The sequence below is a fragment of the Terrapene carolina genome, unplaced genomic scaffold, assembly GCF_002925995.2.
Source record: "Terrapene carolina triunguis isolate 2854851 unplaced genomic scaffold, T_m_triunguis-2.0 Scaffold95, whole genome shotgun sequence".
Taxonomy (NCBI): domain Eukaryota; kingdom Metazoa; phylum Chordata; order Testudines; family Emydidae; genus Terrapene; species Terrapene triunguis.
In genome coordinates, this window is record NW_020664446.1 from 43,672,949 (window position 1) to 43,700,594 (window position 27,646).

Consider the following 27,646-nt stretch of genomic DNA (forward strand, 5'->3'; position numbering starts at 1 on the left):
GTGACATTGGCTGTTATCTTTCAGTTTAACACTTCTCAGGAGCACAATAGTTCTGTCTGAGGCCTTCACAACTAGAGGAAGAAACCTCTCTAAGCAGAATCTGTACAGTTAGATCATCTCCCTCCTTACTAGCAGTTATTTCAAATGTATTTCATCTGATTCATTGGCTGATAATTGCTTGTTAGTATGATTAACAACATTTAGTAGGGATGGTATGTTCCCAGCCCATGCCTCAAGCTAACACATACATGCAAATGCAGCCACTGCTAGAAGCTAGGTTTAATATAAAATGAATAGACCATGCAGAGAACTGTTTTAATCCTTCTAACCCAACATGGCACTGTGACAACTGACAGTTTTCTACAGTATCCTGAATGAACTTTATTAGGTTAAACCTTATTGAATTAGGGTTCATACCTTTGAAGTCCATTGAATTAAAAATACAATTGTGTATGTACTATTGTGGCATTGTATGTACCTGCTCTAGTAGGAGGGGGAAACTAACCAGAGAAATTACATTTTGGCCCTTTAAAGCCAGCCCCCTGGAGAGATTTGCACATACACCTCTACCCCGATATAACGCGACCCAATATAACATGAATTCGGATATAACGCAGTAAAGCAGTGCTCTGGGGGGGCGGGGCTGTGCACTCCTGCGGATCAAAGCAAGTTCGATATAACGCGGTTTCACTTATAATGCAGTAAGATTTTTTGACTCCCGAGGACAGCGTTATATCGGGGTAGAGGTGTACTAGGTTAAACTTGATTCTCCAGCGACCAACACACAGAGAAAGGATTTTTAGACAAATAGCCTGGTTTTAAACAGGCTAAGGAGCTTTTTCCTGATCTACCCAATGGACAGGACCCCTATCCACAGAGATCCCCAATCCTTAGGGAAGGTGTGGCACGACTTGGCCAACTGAGGCCCCATTAGACTGTGTGCTTCTTCTGACTCCAAGCTGTAATAAACTTGGAACCACAAGGATGCCCCTTGCGTGGGGCGTTGAAGGTCTGCTGCTGCCAGCGTCCGTGTTAGGGTTGGGGTGATCTCTGGTAAGCTTATTAGCATGTGTGTAGGTTCTTTTTACTGTTTTTAACCTTTGCTCTGTAATCTTTTTACCTTAAGAATAAAGTAGGCTTGCATAGGAAGTGCTGTATGGTAACTTGTAACTGTAGCAATTACACCTGTTAACTGTCTCTGAAGAGAAAGCAAGCAGTTCTATCTGTCTGTCTCTGCTGGGAATAACACAGTGAAGGCAGGGACCTGTGGGGCCTGGAAATATCCCAGTCAGAAGAGAGACAGACGTGTATCTCTACCCAAGAAAGGCACGGCTGCAGGAGCAGGAAGCCTGAGAGTGGGTGCCCATGCTGGACCACTGAGGGGAAATGCATGTGTGGTTGCCCTGAATTGGCACAGCCACTTTGATCATCCAAGCGCCCTGACTGCCTAACTCATTTACTCCCACCCTTACACACATCTCAGCTCCCTTCCCACGTTAGTTATCCACACCATTTCTCCTCCCCCATATTAAAAATAAAAGCAAGGGTGAATAGGGGAATGATGCTGTGTTAAAAGTTTGAGAAATTAAGCACAATAAATTGAAGACATACAAACATGGTGAGTGACTGATCAGGGTTTAGAATAGACGCACCTTCTCCATCATAAGCACAGCGTTCTACAATATTAAAGAGCCTTACCGTGCCTGTAGATGGAACACCTGGTGAGACTTAGCTCCTTTTCTATTACACCCTCCATTTTGTCAGTCATTTGGAAATATTCCACCTTTGCTCTAAGAGCTTGGTAGCTATGAAGTGTTGGGCTGGATGGGCATTAGAGGACTAGCACTTCCCCTTCCTCCTCTGCTCAACTAGAGCAATGGGAAGAGAGAAAGGAGGAGAAAGAAAACTTCAAGGCTTAGTGCAACTGAAAATATGAAGATATATTTCCTGAAGCCCCTATAAGCAGTGGAAATAGGACACATACCTAGCTGGAGTCCCTGAATGTGTGGGGAGCAAAGAAAAGATTTCTGATGTACTGCCAGGTCCCCAACATTCACAGTGACAAAAGGTGACATCAGAGATGCTCGCTTGCAAGCAGTGTTTGAAGAGCAGTTTGAAAACAAGGTAGTTCCAGGAGGAGGGTTGAAAATCCACATCCTCAAACAGTAGGCTAGTGAAATACTTAGACTTCACTATACATTTCATCACACACTACATTAATCTGTAGTTTCATTGCCTGTTTATAAAAGTCAATATATGCAACTGTCTTGAGTAATGTTCAGATTTTCAGTTACTTGTCCAATCACCATTTTAGAAATTTCGTGAAATATCAAACATTTGAACAAATGACTAAATGTTTCATCATTTAATCAAAAGACTAGTTTGAGAGTGAATGTTATACAGATATATATTGTTTATATTTATATAGACACGTCCAGTTACATGCATGATATTTTTTGGGTGTTTGTTTCGGTTTGCTTATATCATGTGCAATGAATGGATGGATGTTAACTTTGGAAAATAAAAAATAAGAAAGGGGAAAAACAATCTCATTTGCTACTTCAGTTTGTGTTACCTCCAAGTTTTACCAATCTCTTCATTCCGCAAAAACAGAATTACTAAGGCCTCATCCAAAACCCATTTGAGTCAATGGGATTTCTTTCTATTGACTTTAGTGGGCTATAATCAGGCCCATGAATAAAGAGTAATAAAGCCATGTTTGTAAATAAAATTGAAAGAGTAACAGGGACAATTTTCCTTCCCAGTTTTGTTTTAGGCAGGGGAATGGATGGTACCTCTTCAATATCTGCCTAATAATCCCACTTATGCACCCTGTAGAAAATTCTGCTCAAAATTACACTGGTGTGACCCCATAGTTCTGTGGGTTCCCATCACTGTAATGCAGTTTGGCACTGTCTCTTTCATCTTTCAAAGGTTCAGCTTTGTTTTTAAAGATTTCAAAAAATTACCAAAAGCTGTTCCTAGTCCTGACACTAGTCAACTATCCCTTGACTGTACAGCTTGATTTTTCCAGAGACAGCATTTCTGATCCACATGTGGCAGTCAGGGCTATTTCTGGTGGCATTAATTCCCAGAAGACTGTAGCACATGATGGGTAACTGCAGTAAGGAACAGGGTTTTTAAACAGTACAGTACTATTCAGATGTTTAATCTGGACATTATTTAGCAGGTTTTGGGGGGCATGCAAGGGTTTACCATTATTTTAAGAAAATGAATGGGAGTTGGAAAAAGAAGCCACCTATAGTGATGCTACTAAATATAGTACAACAGATAAAAAAAATGAAAGCTCATTTTCTCTTACACACACACACACACACCTTGATAAGCAGTCTCTGAAAGAAACTGAAATGAAGACAGCTTTGTTTAATAAGAACCACCATAATTCCTTCTGCTACAGGAAATAAAAGCAATTTAGGAGAGATTCTCTGCTAAAGAAATTTGTCCAGTGTTCCTAGTCACTGTAAGCCTGAGTTACACATCATTATGGGTCTATCCCTAGATGATGCAAAAAGGTGCTTTTTTCAACTAAGTTAGATTAACACTACTGGAAAGCCCCATTAACACCCTATAACCCCTTTACAACTGTGTTATAGTTGTCCATTCCTCAGCTACAATATGACCCAGCTAACTTAACTGGAATGATGTTAAAGTGTCTACACGGATGTTAAGGACACCTTAACCTGAATTGATAAAAGCAACTAAACGGAGAGCACTAGTTCACTTACTGTGCCTGCCAACCATTTCAGATTTCAAGGCCAGAAGGGACCATTGTGATCCAAAATAATTCCTAGAATATATCTTTTAGAAAAACATCCAATCTTGATTTTAAAATGGTCAGTGATGGAGAATCCACCATGACCTGTGTCCATTCTTCCAGAAAGCTAGTTCATCTTCCATCTCTTCTTGACACACAACCAGATTGTTTGCACTTTTGGTGACTACCTTGAGTTCTCCTCCCACTAAACAGCTCTACAATACCTTAGTAAGGAACTGAAGGGTTGCTGTATTGAGGGAGTGGGATATAGATTACCCTTCTGGGCGTCAGGTTGTTCTTTTTCTTGAAGGGCTGGGATAGCATGTTGCAGAGCTAGCATCACCATCCTTCCTTGAACTGTATGGCTATGAAGGTTGCAACTATTTTCTGATGGATCAGATCACTGATGTTTTTTGTTAGTCTGTTTCTGGTTCATATTCGGAGAATGTCTTCTAAAACTGAAGAAATAATCGCTAAATTTCTATGCAGGAATCAGAATATGATCTCTGATAAGATCTGTCATGTCACTGATGCCGTAGTTGAAAGTGGAGACTCTTTCCCCATCGTTCAGTCGGCACAGCAATAAGACGGTGGAGTGTAAGGCAGGTTGCATTATTTATAGCAATTCATGAGGTAACAAGAAGATGGCTCTCCATAATAATAAATAAAATCCTTCATAATATATAGATATAGAAATGATTAAATATTAAACTGCAATTAAAATATCCAGTTACTGAGAACTGCCATTTAAAGTTATTTTTGTTTTTAAATACCAAAAAAAGGAGTCCCTTGTATTCATTAAAGAAAAATTGTCTGAAGAATTTCATCATTCCAACAAAAAGAAGAAACAAAAAGCACAAAATAGTTTCAGAAATTAGGAAACTCTTTATTTTTACCTTCTGCTAATTTAAAATGAACAAAAATTGCTTGTTTTAAAACATTAAAATGCCGATGAGACCATTGTAAGAGAAACACTAAAGGACCCTCAAATCAGTATGAGCAGATGACAGCATAACATGGGGATGTAAATGACACTTTTCCCATGAAATAAGGTTTATATGATCATTTTTAAATAACAAACATCTTACAAAGTAAGGATCATAGTTTTATTCTTCAAGCCACAAACCTTTAAATAATGCACTGTAAGACATCTCAATTACTGCTTGGTCAACATGGAATTTAAGACATTTTTAAAAATACAATCAAGACTTGCACTTCACTCTTAACACACTTCTTATGGGTAAGAAGCAGTTTAGAGATTAAAGTTCTGCATACATCTATCTTCTGCTTAGAAAAGAACTAGGGCTTCTCATCTCACATCAACTATCCTCCATTACAGCGAAAGTTCCACTGTTATAAACACAAAGCCACCTCCATGCTTATTGTCATCTCCTTTTTGTTTATTATAAATTATGAAGATTGGCCCAACCAAACATCCACATATCCAAGCACCTCCAAATTTAGTGGGAAGAGGTTTCACAATCTAAACTTTGATCCAGATTTGAATTTTGCTGCCATTCAGCCTCTCTTTATTGAACCAAATTCTCAGATTCAAACAGACCCAAATTTACTAGTGCTCAAAAGTCAGATCCAAATTTTATGGCTCAAGCCATCTCCAAAAAATTGCTGACATCATAAATAAGATTCATGCAATTAAAATGATAGAAAATGTAACTTACACTAACAAGCAAATAAAAACCTTGTTCAGCATAGCAAGCTTCTCACTTTATTTTGTCTATCATTTTGGATTACAGATGCATATCTGGGCCTTGGCAGGCTGACAGCTGTGCAGAGATTATGAGTTGTAGTTTCAACTAGAGGCACAATTGGCACACCTGCGAGAGCACAACATTTGTGCACACAAACTGACATTTCAACATACAAATCAGGTAACTGCATATGCAAACCAGTGGATGTGTGTAGTTACCCGACATATGTGGGTGTACAAATGTCAGATGGTGCGCACAAACAAACAAGGAGGTTGTGGACTCCATAAGAGTATGTGCAGTTTTGCAGAGGTGCATCTATCATATCCTGGACTGAACAGCTGGCCAAATGTATTTCTAAGCAGGTTTGCTTTAGTACAATAGGCCAAGTCTTTGTCATGCCTGTGGACTCCTCCTTAGTAATAGAGTACATAGGAATATAAAAACCCCTGACATTGCTGTGATTAGGTTTTATACCTTTATAAAACAGAAGAGCTTGGCAAAGTACCAAGCCATCATCCAACAGAGCCTCTTCCAGAAAGAATCACGGGACACCAGTTAACACACATCAAAAAAAGTTTAATATTTTCACAAATATCACTTAACACTAGTATAACTATTACTAGTGTGCAAAGTAAAAAGACTTTCTACCTTTGCAAAACCAGTTAGGCATGCAATTCTTCAGGTAGACACACACACACTTACTTAAAGCTGCAAGTACTGTTTGTGACTCACATGTTACCTTACAACATTCAATCACAGTGCATCATAATGCATACTGAAATGTTATCAATAACTAGGGCAATCCAAATCTTGGGGGTGACACAAGAAGAGGGAAGAGCAAGCTGCATATCCAGATTTTCTGCAGGAAAAAAACCATGCAGAGACCTCAATTCATTTCTGGTAGAAAAGGAGGAATTAACTACAAAGAATGCTCCTTTTTTTGCAGGAAAAAAAGTGTGACATGCAAAAGTTATTTAATGTAGGCTGGCTTAACTTGCTTCTGGGTTTAAAAAAATAGATGTGCTAAATACTTACACTGACAGAATCGATTCAACATAGGAAGGGATACTCAGTATGTATATCATCTTTGTCGTTGTTGTTTTAGTCCATGGAATAACTGGGCCTGGCATTGTTTTTGTGGTTTATTTGTTTTACGCACCTGGGTCCTTAACGTCCAAACCAAAGCCAGACCCTGGTATTTCCTTAGGATCATTAACTTTAGCTGGGTGTTTGTGTTTTGAGAAGATGTTTAAACATTAAAACTTGCTTTGAAGCGCAAAAAACAAACAAACAAAAAAAACCTCTAAAGTAAGAGAGGGAATTTTACACTTCTGTATGATGCTGTTTCAGTCTGTTTAGCTACAGACTCAGCAAAACAGCAGCAGTGTGCTGATTTATTTAGTTAAAAAAAGGATAGAAAACTTTTACAAGAAATCTTAGACTCTGAAAAATACAGCAAAATCTGCTAAAGACCACAGATTTCCCATGTCCAGAGATTTGGATTACCCCAATCAATCACTTGATTTTACTAGTAAAGATTTTCCTCTTTAAACAATACATATTGTAGTTGGTAACACAACACTATTCACAGAAGCAATGGGAAATGCCAGTGATACCAGATTTGTGGGACAGAGCCATTACTTTTACTGTAATAAAACATGAACGGAGGAGGCAAATAAGTCATATTCTAAGTCCCACTATAGAGTTACATAAGCACCCAGTGCTGACACACTGTAATATTTCCAGAGTCATTTTAAGTGAAACAACATTAGACAGAAATGCAGGAGGGAATTATTACTTCTGCTTCTATAAGCATAAACACCTTGATTTTATGTTCAGCATAGCAGTGGTGCATTTAACATGGACGTAGTATCTGCTGGAGAGAATACATTTCATACAAACTAACAGTAGCTCTCATTAATGTATATCGTTTGGCTGTAATTTTATCTCAAACAATAACTTATTTTGACAGCTGCATAAATAATAAACTGATTTTCATGACCTAGAGATGGGGAATGTATGTACCAACCAGGTGGGAAAAAAACATGCAGATTGGGGGTCCAGAGATGGGTGATATTATCAACAGCACACACTCTATTTTGTATCCTATTTTTTATGTCATTAGTTGTATTTTTCAATAAAGCAGTGAATTCTGGTCTTCTACCAGTTCAGACTACAGAGTCGCAGCTTTGTAAGAAAGTGCTCGAAAGGCAGAATTAAAGCCAGTGTTCTGGAGTTTAGTTTTGCTCAGCATCACGCAGTCTACATCCCACAGCAGTAATGAGAGCTGCCCCTTTCCCACTGCCATCTTCCGAAAGGAGGAATGTCACATTGCATTTTGGTGCGAGATCCTTTACTGTTTGGTGCATGATCCTTGAAAAGCTACAAAACAAACAGATAGGGATGTAAGTGTAATCCAGTAGCATCGCTACAGGATTCTGCCATGAGGAACATAGTCCCAACAAAATTCTGAACACTGGCTAGGCACATAAAGAGAGATGAAGAACATTGCTGGAGAGTGCAAATGATTGGGAGACAATATAACAATGGTTGTTATGAAAGGAAAAAGCTGTTTAAATGATAACTATTTAGTTCTACCCCGTAGCTGTAGGCGCATGGTTGCCTGAACCTATACTACCTTTGCCCTTCCCTCCTACCATCATTAATGCGAGACTGAGACTCAGGAGTTTATCCTACCTCTCCACACACTCACTGGCTCTGGGAAGTCTATGGGGAAGCTCTCTTAAGCCCCACAGCTGATGAAGAGTTGTCTTTACCACCTGGACTGCTTGCTCCTGCCTCCCACCACTGCTGCTACGAGGTAACTGTACCAAATGCACCCCTGCAGTCACACCCTACACACTACTATAATAAGCTTTGTACAAAATATGCCTTATGCGGTATCATTTGAAAACTTATAACTCACTGGTCATTAATATCATGATGAAATGTGTGTAGTAACATTATGTGCAAAGTTATAAACAGAAGCTGAAATTAGGTCTGAAATGTGTTTACCAGACAAGTCTGAGTAAACCAGTATCTCAAAAAGAGAAAGAACAAGCTGACGTCTCTAGCCAGGTGTCATCCAAGTTGATGAGCAATCACCTATCAAGTGGCCATTTTTTGGCAAGGAGGGGAGTTCAGGAACAAATGGGTCTGCATGAAACCTCTTACCACAATACTCCATGACTTCAACCTCACAGCGGGAATGAGCTTTATCTAGGGGTAACCCTTGGAAAAATGCATTTCAAAGGAGCACTGGACTATAAAAGGGGGGGGGACGGACACCCCAAGGTATCTCTCCCTATCCATCTCTCTCTCTTTCACCTAAGGCGACAAAACAAACAGCCACTGGACTTTGGGAGCAGGTCCTGGCCTGAGAGTTTTGTCAGCAACGTTACTGGAAGCATGTGGTATTAGACTTCACCTTGAAACCAAGTCTAGTTTGTTAAGTTTTAGTCCTAGGAAGAGTGTTCTCTATTTCTCTGGTAAGCATTTCTGAATTTAATGCCTTACACTTGTACTACCTTAAAATCTCTCTCTTTGTAGTTAAATAAATTTATTTTATTCTTTAATCAAAACGAATCCACTGTTGTGACCTGTGTGGGTAACTCCATTTAGAGACACAAACTGTTGTATATGGATCCCCTTAGAGAGGCAATAACCTAATATGTCTGGACTGCCGAGGAGAGGGCTGGACAGTGCAGAACACACATTTTGGGGGAAAACCCGGACTGGGAGTATGTTCGGGTCACCCTGCAAGTGGTAACCAAGGCTGGTGGAAGCCAGAGTGTGACTGATGTGTGGCTGGCAGGCTGCAGCTATACACACTCAGGGTGTTACCTGCATGCTGGAAGGCTGTTTGTGGACAGCTCAGGTGGGAGCTACAAAGCATTGTGAGGCACCCAAGTTTGCAGGGCAGGGGTGACAGCCCCTCATTGGTCTGGACTGCACCCCGGAATGTCACAGTAATCCTAGGAGCTCTCCTCTCTGATGTCACAGCAGGGAGTGGGGGGATGGAAGCAGGGGATTTGGGAAACCCATAAATGTATATATATTTTCAAAAGTATACAAGTTATGGGAAATATATGACCTAGACCAGGGGTAGGCAACCTATGGCACGCGTGCCGAAGGCGGCAAACGAGCTGATTTTCAATGGCACTCACACTGCCCGGGTCCTGGCCACCGGTCCAGGGGGCTCTGCATTTTAATTAAATTTTAAATGATGCTTCTTAAACATTTTTAAAACCTTATTTACTTTACATACAACAATAGTTTAGTTATATATTATAGACTTATAGAGAGAGACCTTCTAAAAACGTTAACATGTATTACTGGCACGCGAAACCTTAAATTAGAGTGAATAAATGAAGACTCGGCACACCACTTCTGAAAGGTTGCCAATCCCTGACCTAGACCCTAAACTACATGTTTACATAAAACATGGGTTGAGAATCACTAGCATTTTACTAATTTATTATCTACCCCCATTATTAGATACTTCATATGATAATCTGTCAGGCCCACATTTGACTGTTGAGATATACTGAATCTACTCGTTCCTCACAGCCCTGCAAAAGTCATGACATTTTCCAACACAATTTATCTTTCGCAAATCCACAGTGACTTACACACTATTATCTCTAAACCTTTTCCTAATATATACATTAGACTTGCAATGTGCAATGTTTAGCTTCTTTTAAATATTGGAACTATATTTACCATTTTCCAGTCACCTGGAATATTCTCAATATCAAATGATTACTTAAAAGGCTCTTTGGAGCAGGGACCGTCTCTTCATTCCATATGTGTGGACAACGCCTAGCACAATGGTGTTCCAAACCCTGACTGAGGCATCTAGACACAACTGCAACACCATTATTAACTTAGCAGCAGTTAATGGTTGAGTTATTTGATAGCTTATGCCATATCTTTCATGGAAGTAACCTGATTTGTATTCCTTTATTTTTGCCTACCACTGTTTCATTAATGTCAGTCTCTACAGTTCTTCCTCACTACTACACACAAACACCCTCCAAAGTTGCAATATCAAACTCTGATGCAAAGAAACCATTTAATTCTTCTGTCATTTCTTTTTCAGGAAGCAATAATTCTTTGCTTTTCTCCCCTATTTAATGGCCCTATTGCTCTCGCCTGTATTTCTGACCTCCAACTTATTTAATGAGTTTCATTACTTTTTATTTGGCATTGTAGCAGGGTGGTTACCTGCTCCTGCCCTGAGGGGTTTAAAGACAGCCCTGAGGGAGGGCTGTAGGAAGGGAAAAAGCTGCTAGGCTGATTGGGGAAGTAGCCGCAGCTGGGCCATGCTCCAATCAGGCCTCAGCTGGGCCTATATAAGAGGCTGGGAGCCAGGAGTGTAACAGTCTCTCTCTGTTTGTAGAGGGAGATGGGCCAAGGTGCAGGGAGCTAGAGACAGGGTACCTGAGTGGAGCAGGGCTGGGGAAAGGCAGAGGAGACGGGGAGCTCCAGCCTGGAAAGCCCCAGGCTGCGGCCTAGCAAAAGGCAAATAGGTACTGGGGGTTGCAGAGGGCAGCCCAGGGGTAGGCAAAGGCAGCAGGTCCAAACCCAACCTTGCCGATGATGAGTGGCTTATACTGCAGTCTGCCCCAGGGAGCGGGGGCTAGTTGGTGACTGGCAGTGGCCTTATTCTGAGGCAAGGTGGGGATAGTGGGTGGGGGTTCCCCGGGGAGGAGAGACCCAAAGAGAAAGGGGTTACTGCCAAGGGGCAGCCCCCCAGATAAAGGGGCACTGGGTCCTGGGAGGGACACAGGGGCCAAGAGGCAGTGGGACACCAGCCTGCAGAGGGCGCTCCGGAGCTGGGACAAGCTAATTCCCATGGATGACCAGCAGGAGGCGCTGCAGGGGTGAGTCTGTACCCTTACAGGCATACTACTGCTAACTATTTGTGCTTTATTATTCCTTTTACAGTCTCTTATTCCCCTTATAAAGCTCCAACCATAATTGTTTTTCAAGCTCTGTTTTTGCTTGCTATTAATTTAAATGACTATTCTTCCTCTAACAGAGAGCAGTATCTGACACTTCAGAGAAAGGCCAAACCTACAGCAATGTAGCACTCATTACAAACAAATGCAGAAAAAAATAATACTTACTGTGGATGTAGTTTATACAGAGTCCCATCTACACCAACTGTTATATCCAGGTGGTCTAATCCTCTGTTCTCTCTTATTTTATCTACAACCGCAGCCATTCCAGCTCCACACACCTGAGCTCCTCTTCTCGATACTGCTCCACAAACCATCTTTACAATTATACTGTCATCACAGGTACAGTTCAAGCCCAGCTGCTGGAGGATTGTTCGTACCTGAAGCAATGCTAACCTGTCACTGAAAAGAAAGGAGAACAAGATGTTTGACCAGGTCACTGAATGAAGCCTTTAACAATATTTAGTATTTATACCACAATTAACACCTAATAAATTCTCACAACCCCTCTGTGAGGCACAGTGAGCTTAGGAGCCCATGAATGTCAACGGGCAGAGGGCACACCATACCATGACTTACATTAGGCCTGACACACTCATTGCCCCAACACACTATTGTCATAATCTGTATCTAAAAGATGTTGTGGAAAGTATCATATGCAAACTGGTGACACATTGGTCCCAAAACCACTGTGTGATGTATGTATGGGGTGAGTACAATGAGTTATAAATGTAGGATGAAACTATGTCCTTAAAATGTGTTTGACAGGCAGCCCATAAATCCCAGCCTGCCCTAAACAAAGGAACATGTATTTACTTGTCTGACCCGCTTGATCGCAGAGGACAATGAAAAGAACATTTACATGTAAGGTAAACAAAGCCACCAAACTAGAAAGTGGGGGAGATGACAATAGGAGATAGAGTCCATACACCCAGGAAGCCTTCCTGGCTCTTGAAAGAGAGACAAGGAACTTTGGGGTAATATAAGGGGGGGAAGAAACATTTGAATAATCCATCACCTGAGAAAACAAAGAAGTCAGTGCTTTGTATCTGTAAAAGCTAGATCCTCCTGTTAAAACAGGTCTGAGAATGCTGGCAGTTTGGAGTGAGCAGGAAACTACATAAGGCAGCGCTATTTCTTGCTAGAATTAGGTGTTATTTTTGTTTTGTTTATAACCCTTTGCTATCTTTCGCTCTTACTTGAAAGCACTTAAATCCATGTTCTTCGTTAATAAACTTATTCTCAGTTTTACTACAAGCTATCTCAGTGTGTGTATAAACCCAGCTCGGCTAACAAGCTGTTGTGTGTACTGGCTCTTCAGAGGCCGCAAACTTTGTGTTACCTTTGTGAGCACCCAGTAAGAGGGACAGGACACTGCGGGGGAGACAGTTTTGGGGAGACTCAGGACCAGAAGAATTGTTGGTGTCACTCTGCAAAGAGTAACTGGGCCGGTGGAAGCCAGGATGAGACCACTGTGCTATGGGCATGCTGCTGGTGTCAAGGCTCTGAATCATAGCTACATTAATACAGAGGTATCCAAGGTTACAGAGCAGGGACGACAGAGCTGGTCTGGGTGAATCCCCAAATCATCATAGGCACATCTAGCAAATATTTGCTGTTGGAGCCAGGTTAGGACTCACGAGAGTGTCTCACAATCTTGAGCTCATTTCTCCACCCTATGCTGCTGCATTCAAGCATCAATCATCATATAAAGAGTCACGGCAAACACTGAAACATGTTCTATTTAGAAGTAATATTGGTTCAACAGACTGGATTTTTTTTGCATGTCTCTTCCCTCATCATTTGTTCTAAAGGATATTTCCATGAGAAAAGTATTTATAAGTCTCTATTATACTAGGAAAAAGAACAGGAGTACTTGTGGCACCTTAGAGACTAACAAATTTATTAGAGCATAAGCTTTCGTGGGCTACACCAATACATATGCATCCGAAGAAGTGGGCTATAGCCCACGAAAGCTTATGCTCTAATAAATTTGTTAGTCTCTAAGGTGCCACAAGTACTCCTGTTCTTTTTGCGGATACAGACTAACACGGCTGCTACTCTGAAACCTGTTATTATACTAGGCTTTTCCTTGAAACATCAAATGGCCTTTAAATTACTTTACAATATACTATCTTGGTACTAATAGTACAATACAAATAATCAATGAGTAGCTATTGCTAGTGTAGCTTAATAATTATCTCTCTACTACTACATACTACTGTATGTATTCAATAAGAACAAGGAAATTGTTTGTTTTTGTTTTTAAACATACAAACAATAAAATTAAACAGCAAAAACATCTTTGATTACTATCACTATGACTCAGGCTATGTCTAAACTGGAGAGCTTACAGCGGCAGCTGTACCGATGCTGCTGCACCACTGTAAGATCTCTCGTGTAGCCATACTATGCCGACTAGAGAGCACTCCAGTCAACATAGTTACAGCATCTCCTACGAGCAGCAATAGCTATATCAGCGAGAGAAGTTCTCCTGGGCCGACATAGCGCTGTGCACACTACCATTTATGCTGGCGTAACTTACATCGCTCAGGACAGTGTGTTTTTCACATCCCTGAGCAACATATGTTTTGCCGACATAAGGGGTAGTGTTGACATGGCCTTAGTTGGAAATACTCCTATGAACTGAGAAGACATTCTAAAGAATTCTTCTTGCAGCCTTTATAGGCCTCCGGTACAGATAAAAACAAAATATTTTCCCTCGTATTTACAGAAGTATTTGAGCACAAAATCATTTTTCTGTTTCCTGATTTCTGATCCCATTATTTCCCTACGTAAGTCATATAGTTCTAAGTGAACTTCCCATTTCATTATTGTGCTCTATAAATAGTTTTGCTAATCTGGCATGAATCTTTTTTTTCCTTCCGGGTTATCATGTGCACATTCAGTTGGACAGGTAAAACTACTGTATGACACTTAAAAAGGAAAATGTTGCATTTTATAAATGTTAGAATTCCTAAATTCCTAGAGGATCTTACTTTCAGAAAAGGTAAAAGAAGCCAAAACACATGATTAAGCTTTAAACGTATGTTATAAGGGCAAGTTAAACAGTTTAAAATTTTGCGAGCTGAGGCAATTAGCCTGAATCTCACTAGAGTACAAAAAGGAAAATAGTAACATCTACCTTACATCAATATTCACAAAAGATATAGGTCAAATATGTAAGGCTATCCACGACCACTGACATTTGTGCCATTTAACAGTTACCAATGTGTATAAGTTTTGACATCAAAGAATCTGAGAGCTACACAATTTAGGCCTTGATCCTGCAAACACTTGCCTAGGGGTCAATTTTACTCATGCAAGATGGGATACTGAATTCAGTAAGGCTACTCAAATAAAATTAAACACACACGTGAATGTTTGCAAAAGCAGGGCCTTACAGTTTACAAACCAGTGTGTGCTTCAATAAGAATTGAATGCCAAGCAGTTGCTCAGATTTAGTTAATGAGGACACGTGTTGTATAATCTATCACAGTTTAATTCTAGAAAAATTCGATCTGCTGATATTCATCGCTCTTTAATGAAGATCATGGTACAGGTACCTTCCAATGACAAGCAGAGTTGAACTGCACTCCTAGATGTTTCCTCCCTTCAAACACCAGTACTAAATTAGACATGCACTATTTCAACTGGAGCAATTCTACCGGGCGTCAATCTTACCTCTCAATCTGTGAAAGGAACTTGGTTTCAAAGATACCTCTGGTCTTCAGCGACTCTGAAATTTGACCTCTAAACAGGAATCCCCTTTTAGTGAAGTCAATCAGAATATTGCGAACGATTTCTCCCAGGTACATTCCACTAATCATTTTCTCATACCTGGAATTAAAGACAATGGTACAGTTCAGACGGAATGTTATTTATAAATAATCCAGCTTGTTTACATGGATATGCCGAACAGTAGTGAAGAGTTTGGTCACTGTCTCATAACTGGAGTCTTAGAACATTAAATGGAGCTGCCTCGGTGTTGGTAGGTTACACAGACAATGTGCGTTTAGAGCTGAGTTTCAGTCCCTGGAGCTTGACCTTTTTTCATAGAGGAGTTCTACAAAGAGCAGAAACTACTGGGTAACACACTGAAAAAAGTAAGTGCATGAACAGTGGTAAAAGTAATATTACGTGTTCATAAGTATTTCCAGGAGTATAGCTTACTTACCCATTACTTATTGGTTTCATTTTGGATGAATTCATCAGTACAGAGAGTAGGGCTATTTATATTGTATCACTGAAGATTTTATTTCAATGTCTTGCTGCACTTAATCTGTTGCATGTGTCCAGATGTGGAGGCAACAGTAAATGTGCCAAAATGCATAACAAATCATTGAGTTAAAAGAAACCCAACACATCTTGATCCAAACATTGCATGTTGGGACTTGCAATTTCTTAAGGACATGCCTCTATACTAAAGATTATGGAAAATGCAATGTGTTCCATTTTATCCATATCTTTGCCGCCTTAGAATTCAGGCCAAGTTGCTAAGATCATGCTCAACTGGGCAGAGTTTGAGCATCTCTGTCCTAAACTAGCTCTTTAATAATATCTTAGCTGTTTACAATAAACAGTTGTGATAGACCTTGAAAAGGAATAACTGAATTCTCTGAGGAAACTTTTGTATTAAATTTGATCCCCCTTTCTTTGGATATACACACAGCCAGAGCAGTATTTAATTTATCCTCATCCTTCACACGGGTGTTGTGAAGTGTAATTAGGCGTACTCAAATCATGTTAGGTTCTTGAGATGAAAGGTGTTATACAAACTCAAATACTGTATACTATTGGAATCTATGCTTACCAACCCTCTTTGCCCAGCTCCTGTAACTAGCTGTCAATTTTGCCCCCAGACGTGAGTACGACAATTCCTGTTAGCTCTCCTAGCTATTGTTGAATTGCTAACATGATTCTCAAACGTTTAATATATTTGACAATTACTAATTTGTTAGAATTTTGCTAATTCACACTTTGTTCAAATACAAACACAGAAGTCGGTGGTCAATTCCCATTTCTCAGCAGTAATACAGTAACAGAGACAATGGAGTACTGAGGTCCCATATTAATAAACTTTTCTTTTAAAATGCAGGGGATCTGATATACATCTCTCGATTTGTAACATCATTTTTATTGCTATCAGGTGCTCAGTGATGGACATTGATAAACATTTCTAAATGAACATTTATTGGTTTAGGATGAAGTATTATTTTAATAATTAAAACTAAACATAGGAACACAGGACATAGCACTGGATGGGACCTCCTGGAAGGCCACTCCCATGCTATCTCAGCATATAATCCCATTCATAAATTTATCAAGCTCTCCCTCAAAACTAGTTATGTTATTTGCCCGCACTAGTCCTATTGGGAGGCTGTTCCAGAACCTCATTCTTCTCATAGTTAGAAACCATCTTCAAATTTCCAGTCTACATTTGTTCATGGCCAATTTATACCCATTTGTTTTTGTGCCAACATTGGCCTTTAGCTTAAATAGCTCTTCTCCCTCCTTGGTGTTTACCCCCTACCCCTTGTGTATTTATAGAGAGCAATCATATCCTCTCTCTCAGCCTTTGTTGTACTTGGCTAAACAAGCCAACCTCTTACAGGGTAAGTCTACACAGCAAACAAAGGTGTGATGGGGTGTGAGTATACCGACGCTACCTTTACTCCAGCTATTATCAGTAACAACAGTAGTGAAGCCATGGCAGCACAGGCCTCAGCATGGGTTAGCTACCACAGCACCAGTGCACTGGGGACCCTGGGTATGTACTCAGGTTGCTAGCCCATGCAGAAGCCTGTGCCACCAAGTCTTCACTATGATTGTTACCCATGCTAGCTAGATTAGCACTGGTATATTTATTTGTGCTACAATCACACTTTCATTTGCTTTATAAACATACTGCCCAGTCTCCTCTTGTAGAATACTCTCCATTCCCATGATCATCCTAGCAGCCCTTCTCTGCAGCTGTTCTAGTCTGAATTTATCTTTCTTTAACATGGGTGACCAGAATTATACACAGTACTCCAGGCTCCACATCTGTTAATTCACTGCAAGGTACATTTCGCTTTTTTTTTTTGTTTAATCAATAATTCACTACATTATAGTGTCTTTCTCAGTCCTTTGTGCAAATCTGAGATTTTACTGGCTTCTCTATCCAACCTAGGTACAAAGTAATATTTCACATTGGAAGGGGGCCGTATAGTCCAATTAGGTCCATGAACAGTCTTGTATCCTATAAATGGCCTAAGTGCCTAACTCTCTCTGAATTATATACTCCTTTGGAAGTTCATTCCATGCTCACTTTGCTGTCATTGCAAAAAAGCGTCTCCCAGCTTCCTCAGTGCCTGATCCTTTATGGACTTCAAATTGTACCCTCACATTTTGGAGCTTCCCAAGCAGTCTGCCACCTTCTCTGTATTCCTCGTGTGTTTTTACACTTCAATCATTATTTTTATAAATATATTTATATGATGGCTTGTGTACACAGCAAGTTAATGTGCAGCAAGCTGCAGCGTGAATCGCAAGCGCACTAGCTTGCCACGTGTTAACTCATTGTGCAGACTCTGCTACCATGCACTAAGAGTTTCAAAGCCTACTCTCCCTTCCAAGTTCTCACCAAAACCTTTAATTTAAACTGGTCACAAATAAGAGGCCAGTACAGCATTCTGAGCTGATGTTCTGGACACGTAACAGCTCACCGCACTTAAAAAGCAGACAGCTGCATTCTCAGGTAGCTGAAATTTCCAGATGATCGTGAGAAGGTAGTCCCAAGCAAAGTGCGGTGCGGTTTAACAGCTTGGAGGTGACAAAGACAAGGATGACCACCGCAGAGCTGACATTAGAGAAAAGACTGCAACCACTTGATCTGTCAGAGATGGAGAAAGTCATCCATCTGGGAAATCAGGAACAAGGGAGCTCCAACAGGGGACAGTGATGGTGCAAACTATTATGTCCTCTTAATCCCTCCATTTTCCGTAAATGGAGATCTAATTACACCACTTTTAAAATCAGTTGAAGGCAATATCACTTATTCCTAGCACATCAGTATTCCATAAATTTTGCATCAGATTTCTTGCTAGATTTCAGTATTAAATACCTTTGTTTTCCAGCATTTAACGAATAATCATCGACAGCTTTGTCATAAATTGTCCTGATGTCATCCAGGCATCCATTGTCTCCAAACGCACCCCATTCCATGTTCACACACATTCGTCCTTGATCTCCCTCTACCATCTCTACATTTCTCATTTCCTCCATGTAACATGCATTGCTGCCAGTGCCTAAAACAAGTGAATAAACAGATTTAGAAAAAAATAAAAAAAATACCAGAACAAGCATGAGAACCCCTTATGGGCTTTTTCACCTGTTTTTTCATATTTATAAAATAATTTCATATTGTAATAATGATAAATCTTCAGTACTTATAAAGACATGGAACTAAATAATCCGCTCGCTGGTACAGTGAGGTGCAGGGATATTACCCATGCAGTGCCTCCTCTGCAAGAAGTCTCCGGCTGGCCAGGGCTGAATTGCATATGGGAAGGCGGAGAGGAGCACACTTTGTTCAGTACAGGGCACAGTTAGCAGCAGATGAACCTGGGCTCTTCAATTCCAATTGGGCTAGTACTTCCTAAGAATTTTTAATACAAGAGGGAAGCAGCACAATACCTGACAGAAGATTATCATGCAACTCTAATTAATGTGCATCTGAAACCAAAATCGCAATCCTGAAGTTATTAGTTAGCTTTGATTCACTAAGCCAAAACTCCCACTGGGTTCAATAAGAATCTTGCCTGAATAAGGACCTCAGTATTCGGCCTAATATTAGGATATTTTTCCAAAGTTCTGACATCCATCTAAATTTAAAAACAAAAGAAAAATACAGGGATTGTACACCTGCCAATGTTAATGGCTAACTGTTCAATTATTCTGTAGCTGCAACCCCTCCATATTGCTGTCCAATTCTAATTTGAGAAAGAAGAGAAAAAGCCATATTTTCAAAAAAAGCCCACTGCTCAGCGAAACAAAAAAGAAACCCATTTCACATGTGGTAATGTTTTACTGATGCTCATAGAATACAATATGCCATAAATCCCATACAAGAGAACGCCATGGTGTTAATGTTTCCATTTTCTCTCTAGTTAGCCTGCCAAAATCACAATATTAAACTTGACCTGCATAACTCTAAATATATTAATAATTTGTCTCTGATTCATCTAAACAATCTTTCTATGGGTCTGCATGACCCACTGAGATTTTATAGTTCTCCTAGCCTCATTGCACTCTTTTATTGTGTGAATCATCTTTTTTTCCTCTATCATATTACTGACCATTTCTTGATTTTTTTTTTTTTTTTTTTTAAGAAAAACAATCGTAGTTCCAAAAGCAATTGAGAGGCAGTTCCACCCTATTCTCCCATAAAGCTCCACTCTCCAAAAGCTTCCACCTGCAAAGAGTATCTATCTTGCGATTGCAACCCATATTAGTTTCCATATTAAACAATCAAATTGGCAACACCAGACATATATGGAAGCTCAAAAGGTCATATCAATATTGAAAGAAACCTGCCCTATAGGTCTGTCCATTTCTAGTTCTGGAAACCACACATTTTACTATACATTCAACCACATATTTTACTATACATTACAGAATGACTTGACAGAGGAAGTAATCTGATTGGCAGATGGGACTGTATTAACACAGATGGAATGAGTTAATTACATTATGCTGCCCCATAGTCCAACCAACACTGAAGAAACCCATCCTGGATACTAATTCTAATCAGTTCTAGCCTACTAATGTCCAGTATCAAACCTCCCCTTCCTGAGCAAGCTAATAGAGATGCTAGATAAAGGCCAACTGCAAGCCCATTTAACTTAATCTGATATTTTAGACCTGGCACAATCTGGATTCACACAAGGATATAGGATTGAAACCATTTAGTGGCATTTAGGGGAAAAGGCGGGGGACGGGGAAGACAGCTAGTGTGTGTGGGGGGTTATTAGTGGGTTATAGATTATTGTTATAAACCATAATTCCAGTGTCTTTATTCAGTCCATGATTTTTAGTGTCTAGCAAAGTTGTGAATTTAAGCTCCCAGGCTCATCTTTTGAAGGTGTTTTGCAGGTTTCATTTGGTGTGCTTTGCTTTACAAGTCTGTCTTGGGCAGACCACATGATCAAGGCAAGATGCGGGTCATCATACTAGTGAATTAGGGATACATATTACAGAATAAACTAATGGGTAACCAGATACTGGCAACTTTATATGCTCACTTTTGCATTAATTCTGTGAAACAGATTGATTTTCAAGTTAAAATATTCAGTATTGGTTCATATTTATTAGACAATATTTCTAATGATCAAACAAAAAAGAATATATATGTTGATTTTTTCCCACCTGACTTAAATAGATGGCTCTGGGGAATGTCTATTAGTCAAATGCTATATTTCACTTGAGTATTCTCTGTATCAAAATGAAACTGGCAAAAAATAGTAATGGGGGAAACAGCACATTTCTCCTGTTAAAATAAAAACAGGAGAAATGTGCTGTTTCCCCCATATATATATATATATATATCCAGGTCTAGGTTTTAAAACTATCGGATGGATTCAGATTACACTTTTCAAGGAAACTATTATCCTATTCATCATAAGAAGAAACGTTAAGTCAGGTTTGAAGAAACTCCACAAACATCCCAAATACAGGCTTAGTTAACAATAGGAATTAGAGGAAACACAGCCGATCGTGTGTCCTAATAGTCTTAATTGAACAAAATTATTTGTTTATAAGGATATACTACAGTTGAAATAAAATAAAAAGTAATTAATACCTACCCACAATGAGTCCTATTTCACAATTTGGCTCTTCATATGCACAAGTCATCATAGTGCCAACTGTATCATTCACCACTGCCACAACATCTAAGTCAAATTCCTTTGAAGAAAAAAAAATATTTCTATAGAAAAAGTATTGCTTTGTTTGCAATATATCAAACCAACCCTTGCAATGTTTGTTAGACTGCAAGGAATTAACCAACTGTCTAAAACGTGTTGAGTACAAATGAATAGAAATACAAACTTAATATTCAAGAGTCAAAAGTTTTTTTCTTTTAAAACAAGAAGTAATATAATTTGCATGCAGGTATCATGACTTACTGGTATACTGTGCTGGAGCTGTACATTATACTACTTTATTGCAGTGCAAATACCAATTTAGGTTAGGACATTTTTAATATTAACTTCTTATATAGGGATAACACTCACTATTCATACACACTCACTCACACACTCTATAGGCAGTCATATAGTGAATGTTGCTCAAGGCTTTTCATTATAAGACTCTCTTTTCAGTTGTTTGTAACTGTGTCAAGCTTAAAGCATGCAGGCTGAAACTTTCCATGCCTGCCGGTTGTCTCAGGCTGAATTGTTCTGGAAAATTTTTCCTAGAAAAGTTCTGCCATTTCCAAGAATACAATAGGGGAAAATATGTTGTTTTGCCTAGTAAAAAAACAAAAAAACTCTTACAAGCATTTTGTTGAGAAACTCTAGTATCTCCATTCTTTGGAGCAGAGACCTGAAATTTGACAGGGGTATTGCCTTGGTGTCAGGGATGTGCCTTTTATCATCCCAATGAAAACTCACCTAAATTTGGCCAAAGTACAAGCCTCTGAAAAATGTCAGTTCACACATGCTCAGTAGAGATGTGTTGAAGTTTGACAAATAAATTCCCTGAAGATTCCATCTGCACTGAGCATCCTCCATCCCCTCATAGCTACTACATACCAACTGGACTCCACATACGCTATCCCCACACAGCAACCAAGCATGGAGAAACAAGTGGTTTTGTTTGGCAAGAATCTTTCTTTTGTGTATTTCCTAGCCCCTTTGTAAGATGTGTACCATTTGTGTAAATACAAAAGCAAAGTGCATCCAAATTCAGTGACAGAATGCCAGAGGCATAAGAATTCTATCACACACAATCAAGTTAACAAATACATTCAAGAAAATAATGAAATGTCACCTCTCGCCTTCTAATTCCTTCCCTAAGCAAATACACGACATCCTCTCCTTCACAATCTGTCGCTTTAAAGCCTTTGGTCCAGTTGAGGAGGATACCCTAAAAAGAAGAAATTTTCATTACTACATTTCTGAGTATGTCTTTCATTAGAACGTAAGAGAGTTTTTAAAAACCCATTCTGAAACACGTACACAGGTTTAAAAGACTGAATGCAGACACATACATAAAAGCACATACATTTCAAACTGCAGTTAAACCCATGGCTCAAAACAACAGTGTTCCACTGTGAGAGGTTGTACATTCTAACCCTGATGCCACATTATATGCAGATGGCAGTGGTGATCTCACAGACATGACCATGACTCTTACAGATTGGAACCCAGTTGTTGGATTGTACACCTGTGAACCACAGATATGGAGCGCTGAAACAAGGAAGAGCATCTCCAGCGTTCTCTGGGAAAATACAACACAAGTATAGGAATGTACCACAACCCTCTACTGAACAGCATATACTGTGTATTTCAGTCATGCTCAGGTTCCCTCTCCTGGCTGGAACAGCTCTTTTAAACTCATTTGGTAAAAGGACCATTTTTCAAGCTGAAGGTGATTAATTCTATTTCCTGATACTGTAGGTGGTTCACCCTCAACCATAGTTTCTGGACAGAGCTCACCATGTTATGGTTTTGTTTTTAATGTTAAAAATGCCTACCTGACATAGACAAATACTCACTTTACAAACTGTAAAGTATGCACTTTAAAGTCAAAGATTCAAAAGGAGTCATGGGGCACCTATTATTGGTGCGCTCCTTTACATATGAATATTACTCTTATTTTCAATAGGAATGTTATATATATTTTCTACTTATTCCAAATTTCAAATATTTTACTGTGAAGCTACATTTAGAGAGAAGGTCTCTTTGTGTCTTCAAAATTTGCATCGGCTTTTTAATTTGGACTAAAGCAACGAATTCTAATTGAATGACAAAATCTCCAGAATTAAAAAGCAACTCTGCTAATTAAATCATTCCATATTCTGCTCAACTCTGAAAATGCAAGACAAAAAGTGAAATAGGGGGTGCCATTGGCCCAGAGAAAGGACCATTTGCACTTTGAAGATGCTACAACCTTAGCCAAAGAAAAATCACATTACAGGGAAAGAATGCTACTGCCCAGAATGTAACCACAAGCGGTAGATGTTGAATTCTAGATGAAAATGTGGTAGAGAAAGCCATCTTTCTAAAACAGTGTTGAATAGAAAAAGGTTACCCTACTATAGAAGTCAATATTACATTCAAGGCACATAATTCTGCAACTCTTTCCACAGACTTACTCACACAACCTTTAATAGAACTACTCATGTGAGTAAGTATTATGTAGCCTGTGTGAGGGTGGAGAATCAGGCCCAGAAGAAGCACTAAAGGACAGATTCAAAAGATACAAGATATTATAAAAAACTTACAGCATCTAAACTGGTCTGCTTGCAAGGGAAGGAAAATGTAAAGCCAAGGGGAAGTCGTGCGCCTTTTATTCCCATGTAATCCAGGAAGTCTGAGATACAGCTAACAATGTGATCAAACAGCTTAAAAAAGAAATATATAAACATTATTACAATTAGTCATATTCATTTAAATATATATTTATACATTCTTTGAAAATAAGTGATAACGCTAAAAAGAAATAGAAATGCTCACTTCTTCTCCAGTACCCTGCATGACCTCTATAGGAATAGCGTATATTTTATTGTGCATTTCAACTGTTCTCCTTTTACCACTACGGATCTTCACAAGCAAAACTCTGAAGTTTGTTCCTCCCAGATCGAGAGCCAGAAAATCTCCATTCTCTGTAACAAAATATTTATACATTTTAGGAACACAGAAACAAAGTGTAGGCAGGTGTCCATTTTTCAAGCAGGCGTTTTGGCATAATGCTCTGAAAGTTCTCTCTATCATCTGAAGGCTTTAAAGATTTTTCATGTTCATTCTAAGCCTTCTCCCTGCTTATTGAAAAGAACAGAAGAAATACATTGCCACATAGCTGCCGCTCCTTCAAAAGACAACAACGACTGGGTGGTCTTTGCCACTGCACGTGCTCAACTCAACTACACATTCTCTAAAAAGGGAAGGATTCTCCAGGAAGCCAGCAGATGGTGCTATGTTCCTGCTTCAGCAACTGCAGAGTGTGGTCTTAAGCAGTACCCGTGCTTGAGACAGGCATTGGGAGGTGAGGGAAGAAGAAAAGGGAGTGGCCATTCTCTCTCTGCTATGTATGGAAGACAAGAGAAAGCATGAGGCTGCCTCTACTGGTTGAGGTATCTATTCCTATATATAGGGTGACCAGATGTCCTGTTTTTAGAGGGACAGTCCCGTTTTTGGGGACTTTTTCTTATATAGGCGCCTATTACCCCCCACCCCCCGTCCTGTTTTTTCACAGTTACTATCTGGTAACCCTACCTATATAGGAGCGATGAGAATGGAACCAGCCACTTTTCATGAACTGAATTCAAAGCTCTCTGAAACACTCCCACTGACTTACAGATTTTGCACCAAGTACTAGATGAGGCAAAGGCACCTGTAAGCTCTCAACTAGTGGAAAGCAGTGGGGCAGGGAGCTGCATTTATATTTATGTATAGACTCACAACTGCCACTCTAACTTACAGAAGATGTGTTAAAAGAGGAATTATAGCCTTGACTCAGAATTTCCTCTTTTTGGTGGTTTAAGAGTTTTGTAGTGAACACAGACTCTACTCCAGACACAAATCCATTAGCTGGATCCAATTCATTAAATTACAAACTAGCATTTCAGCTCCAAGTTTATATTTTTTATTTTCTTGCACCACAGCATCCTGCTTGGCTGGAAGTACAGTCTGCTATGTAGGGCTTTACTAGGGCTGTCAAGCGATTAAAAAAATTAATTATGTGATTAATTGCACTGTTAAATAATAATAGAATACCATTTATTTAAATAGTTTTGGTTATTTTCTACATTTTCAAATATATTGATTTCAATTACAACACAAAATACAGTGTACAGTGCGCACTTTATATTTATTTTTACTATAAATATTTGCACTGTAAAAACCAAAAGAAATAATATTTTTCAATTTTACAAGTACTGTAGTGCAATCTCTTTATTATGAAAGTTGAACTTACAAATGTAGAATTATGTACAAAAAAAAACTTCATTCAAAAATAAAACAATGTAAAACTTTAAAGCCTACAAGTTCACTCAGTCCTATTTCTTGTTCAACCAATCGCTCAGACAAACAAGTTTGTTTACATGTGCAGGTGATAATGCTGCCCGCTTCTTGTTTGCAATGTCACCTGAAAGTGAGAACAGGTATTCGCATGGCACTGTTGTAGCCGGTGTTGCAAGATATTTATGTGCCAGATGCACTAAAGATTCATATGTCTCTTCGTGCTTCAACCACCATTCCAGAGGACATGCATCCATGCTGATAACGGATTCTGCTCGATAACCATCCAAAGCAGTGCAGACCGACGCATGTTTATTTTCATCATCTGAGTCAGATGCCACCAGCAGAAGGTTGATTTTCTTTTTTGGTGGTTCGGGTTCTGTAATTTCTGCATCAGTGTGTTGCTCTTTTAAGACTTCTGAAAGTATGCTCTGCACCTCATCCCTCTCAGATTTGGAAGGCACTTCAGATTCTAAAACCTTGGGTCGAGTGATGTAGCTATCTTTAGAAATCTCGCATCGGTACCTTCTTTGTGTTTTGTCAAATCTGCAGTGAAAGTGTTCTTAAAACAAACAATATGTGCTGGGTCATCATCCGAGACTGCTATAACATGAAATATATGGCAGAATGCAGGTAAAACAGAGGCGAAGACATACAATTCTCCCCCAAGGAGTTCAGTCACAAATTTAATTAACGCATTATTTTTTTAATGAGCGTCATCAGCATGGAAGCACGTCCTCTGGAATGGTGGCCGAAGCATGAAGGGGCATACGAATGTTTAGCATATCTGGCACGTAAATACCTTGCAATGCCGGCTACAAAAGTGCCATGCGAACACCTGTTCTCACTGTCAGGTGACATGTAAACAAGAAGCTGGCAACAATCTCTCCCGTAAATGTAAACAAACTTGTTTGTCTTAGCGATTGGCTGAACAAGAAGTAGGACTGAGTGGACTTGTAGACTCTAAAGTTTTACATTGTTTTGTTTTTGAGTGCAGTTATGTAACAAAAAAAAACCCCTACATTTGTAAGTTGCACTTTCACGATAAAGAGATTGCACTACAGTACTTGTATGAGGTGAACTGAAAAATACTATCTTTTTGTTTGCCATTTTTACAGTACAAACATTTGTAATAAAAATAATAATATAAAGTGAGCACTGTCAACTTTGTATATTGTGGTCTAACTGAAATCAATATATTTAAAAATGTAGAAAAACATCAAAAACATGTAATACATTTCAAATGGTATTCTACTGGTTTTTTTTTAAATCGTGATTATTTTTTGTGAGTTAACTGCAATTAATCAACAGCCCTAGTATTTACCATGCTGCTCTTGCATCAGTTATAATGAAACTACCTGTTCCATCTGGTGTGCTGCGAACAAAGGTAGGCAGCATTTTTACTTTTGCATTTTCATGAGTTTTCTTCCTCAGCCCAGCTTCTATTTCTGATCGCATCCTTTTTTTAATCTGCAACAGCTGCTCATGAGTAAGCTTGAATTCAGCCAGAGTCTCATCTATCAGCCTGTGCTGCTCAGACAACCTGTACGCTACTGCTGTGACCATTGCAGCACCCTTTCCACTGCCACTCTCAGACAGAAGGAATCGCACGTCAGAGTCAGGAACTAATCGCCTCGTTGTTTTCTGTAAGCGTCTGGCATATCTGTAAGAGAAAATTGTAAAACCGTAATCTCTCTCGGGTCAGCTCAAAAATCTGCACTGGTCATCACTGGCTATAAAACATGAAAGGAGCATGGGAAATAGGTTAGCTTTTCTGTCTTTGAAATTGTCCAGTCCCTGTTTTCTGCTGCACAATGAGTTTTTCCTTGCAAGTGTCCCAACCAAGCATGCACCAGCCCCAAACCTCCTTGGGCAGTGCTTTCCTCATATCACACAAGCTGAAGTATGTCTTCCCATGTAAAAGGAATCATCATGACGAAAGGGTAGAGTGGAAAAGTATTCATCTGACAGACAGAT

The 27,646-nt window shown here is 39.4% G+C and overlaps 1 protein-coding gene across 1 annotated transcript in view; it reads right to left on the bottom strand.

Annotated features, from left to right (window-relative positions):
• Positions 1 to 7,614: 7,614 nt before the first annotated feature.
• The window catches only part of HK1 (hexokinase 1), a 69,625-nt gene continuing 49,593 nt past the window's right edge, over positions 7,615 to 27,646 (bottom strand). Inside the window, exons 10-18 of the mRNA XM_024198121.3 lie at positions 27,028 to 27,332; positions 24,167 to 24,315; positions 23,935 to 24,054; positions 22,479 to 22,574; positions 21,293 to 21,392; positions 18,553 to 18,736; positions 15,132 to 15,287; positions 11,616 to 11,849; positions 7,615 to 7,866 (exon numbers count right to left, since the gene is read on the bottom strand). Coding sequence (XP_024053889.1) covers positions 7,722 to 7,866; positions 11,616 to 11,849; positions 15,132 to 15,287; positions 18,553 to 18,736; positions 21,293 to 21,392; positions 22,479 to 22,574; positions 23,935 to 24,054; positions 24,167 to 24,315; positions 27,028 to 27,332 — 1,489 coding nt within the window. The 3' untranslated portion in view covers positions 7,615 to 7,721. The remainder of the gene's footprint in view (positions 7,867 to 11,615; positions 11,850 to 15,131; positions 15,288 to 18,552; positions 18,737 to 21,292; positions 21,393 to 22,478; positions 22,575 to 23,934; positions 24,055 to 24,166; positions 24,316 to 27,027; positions 27,333 to 27,646) is intronic.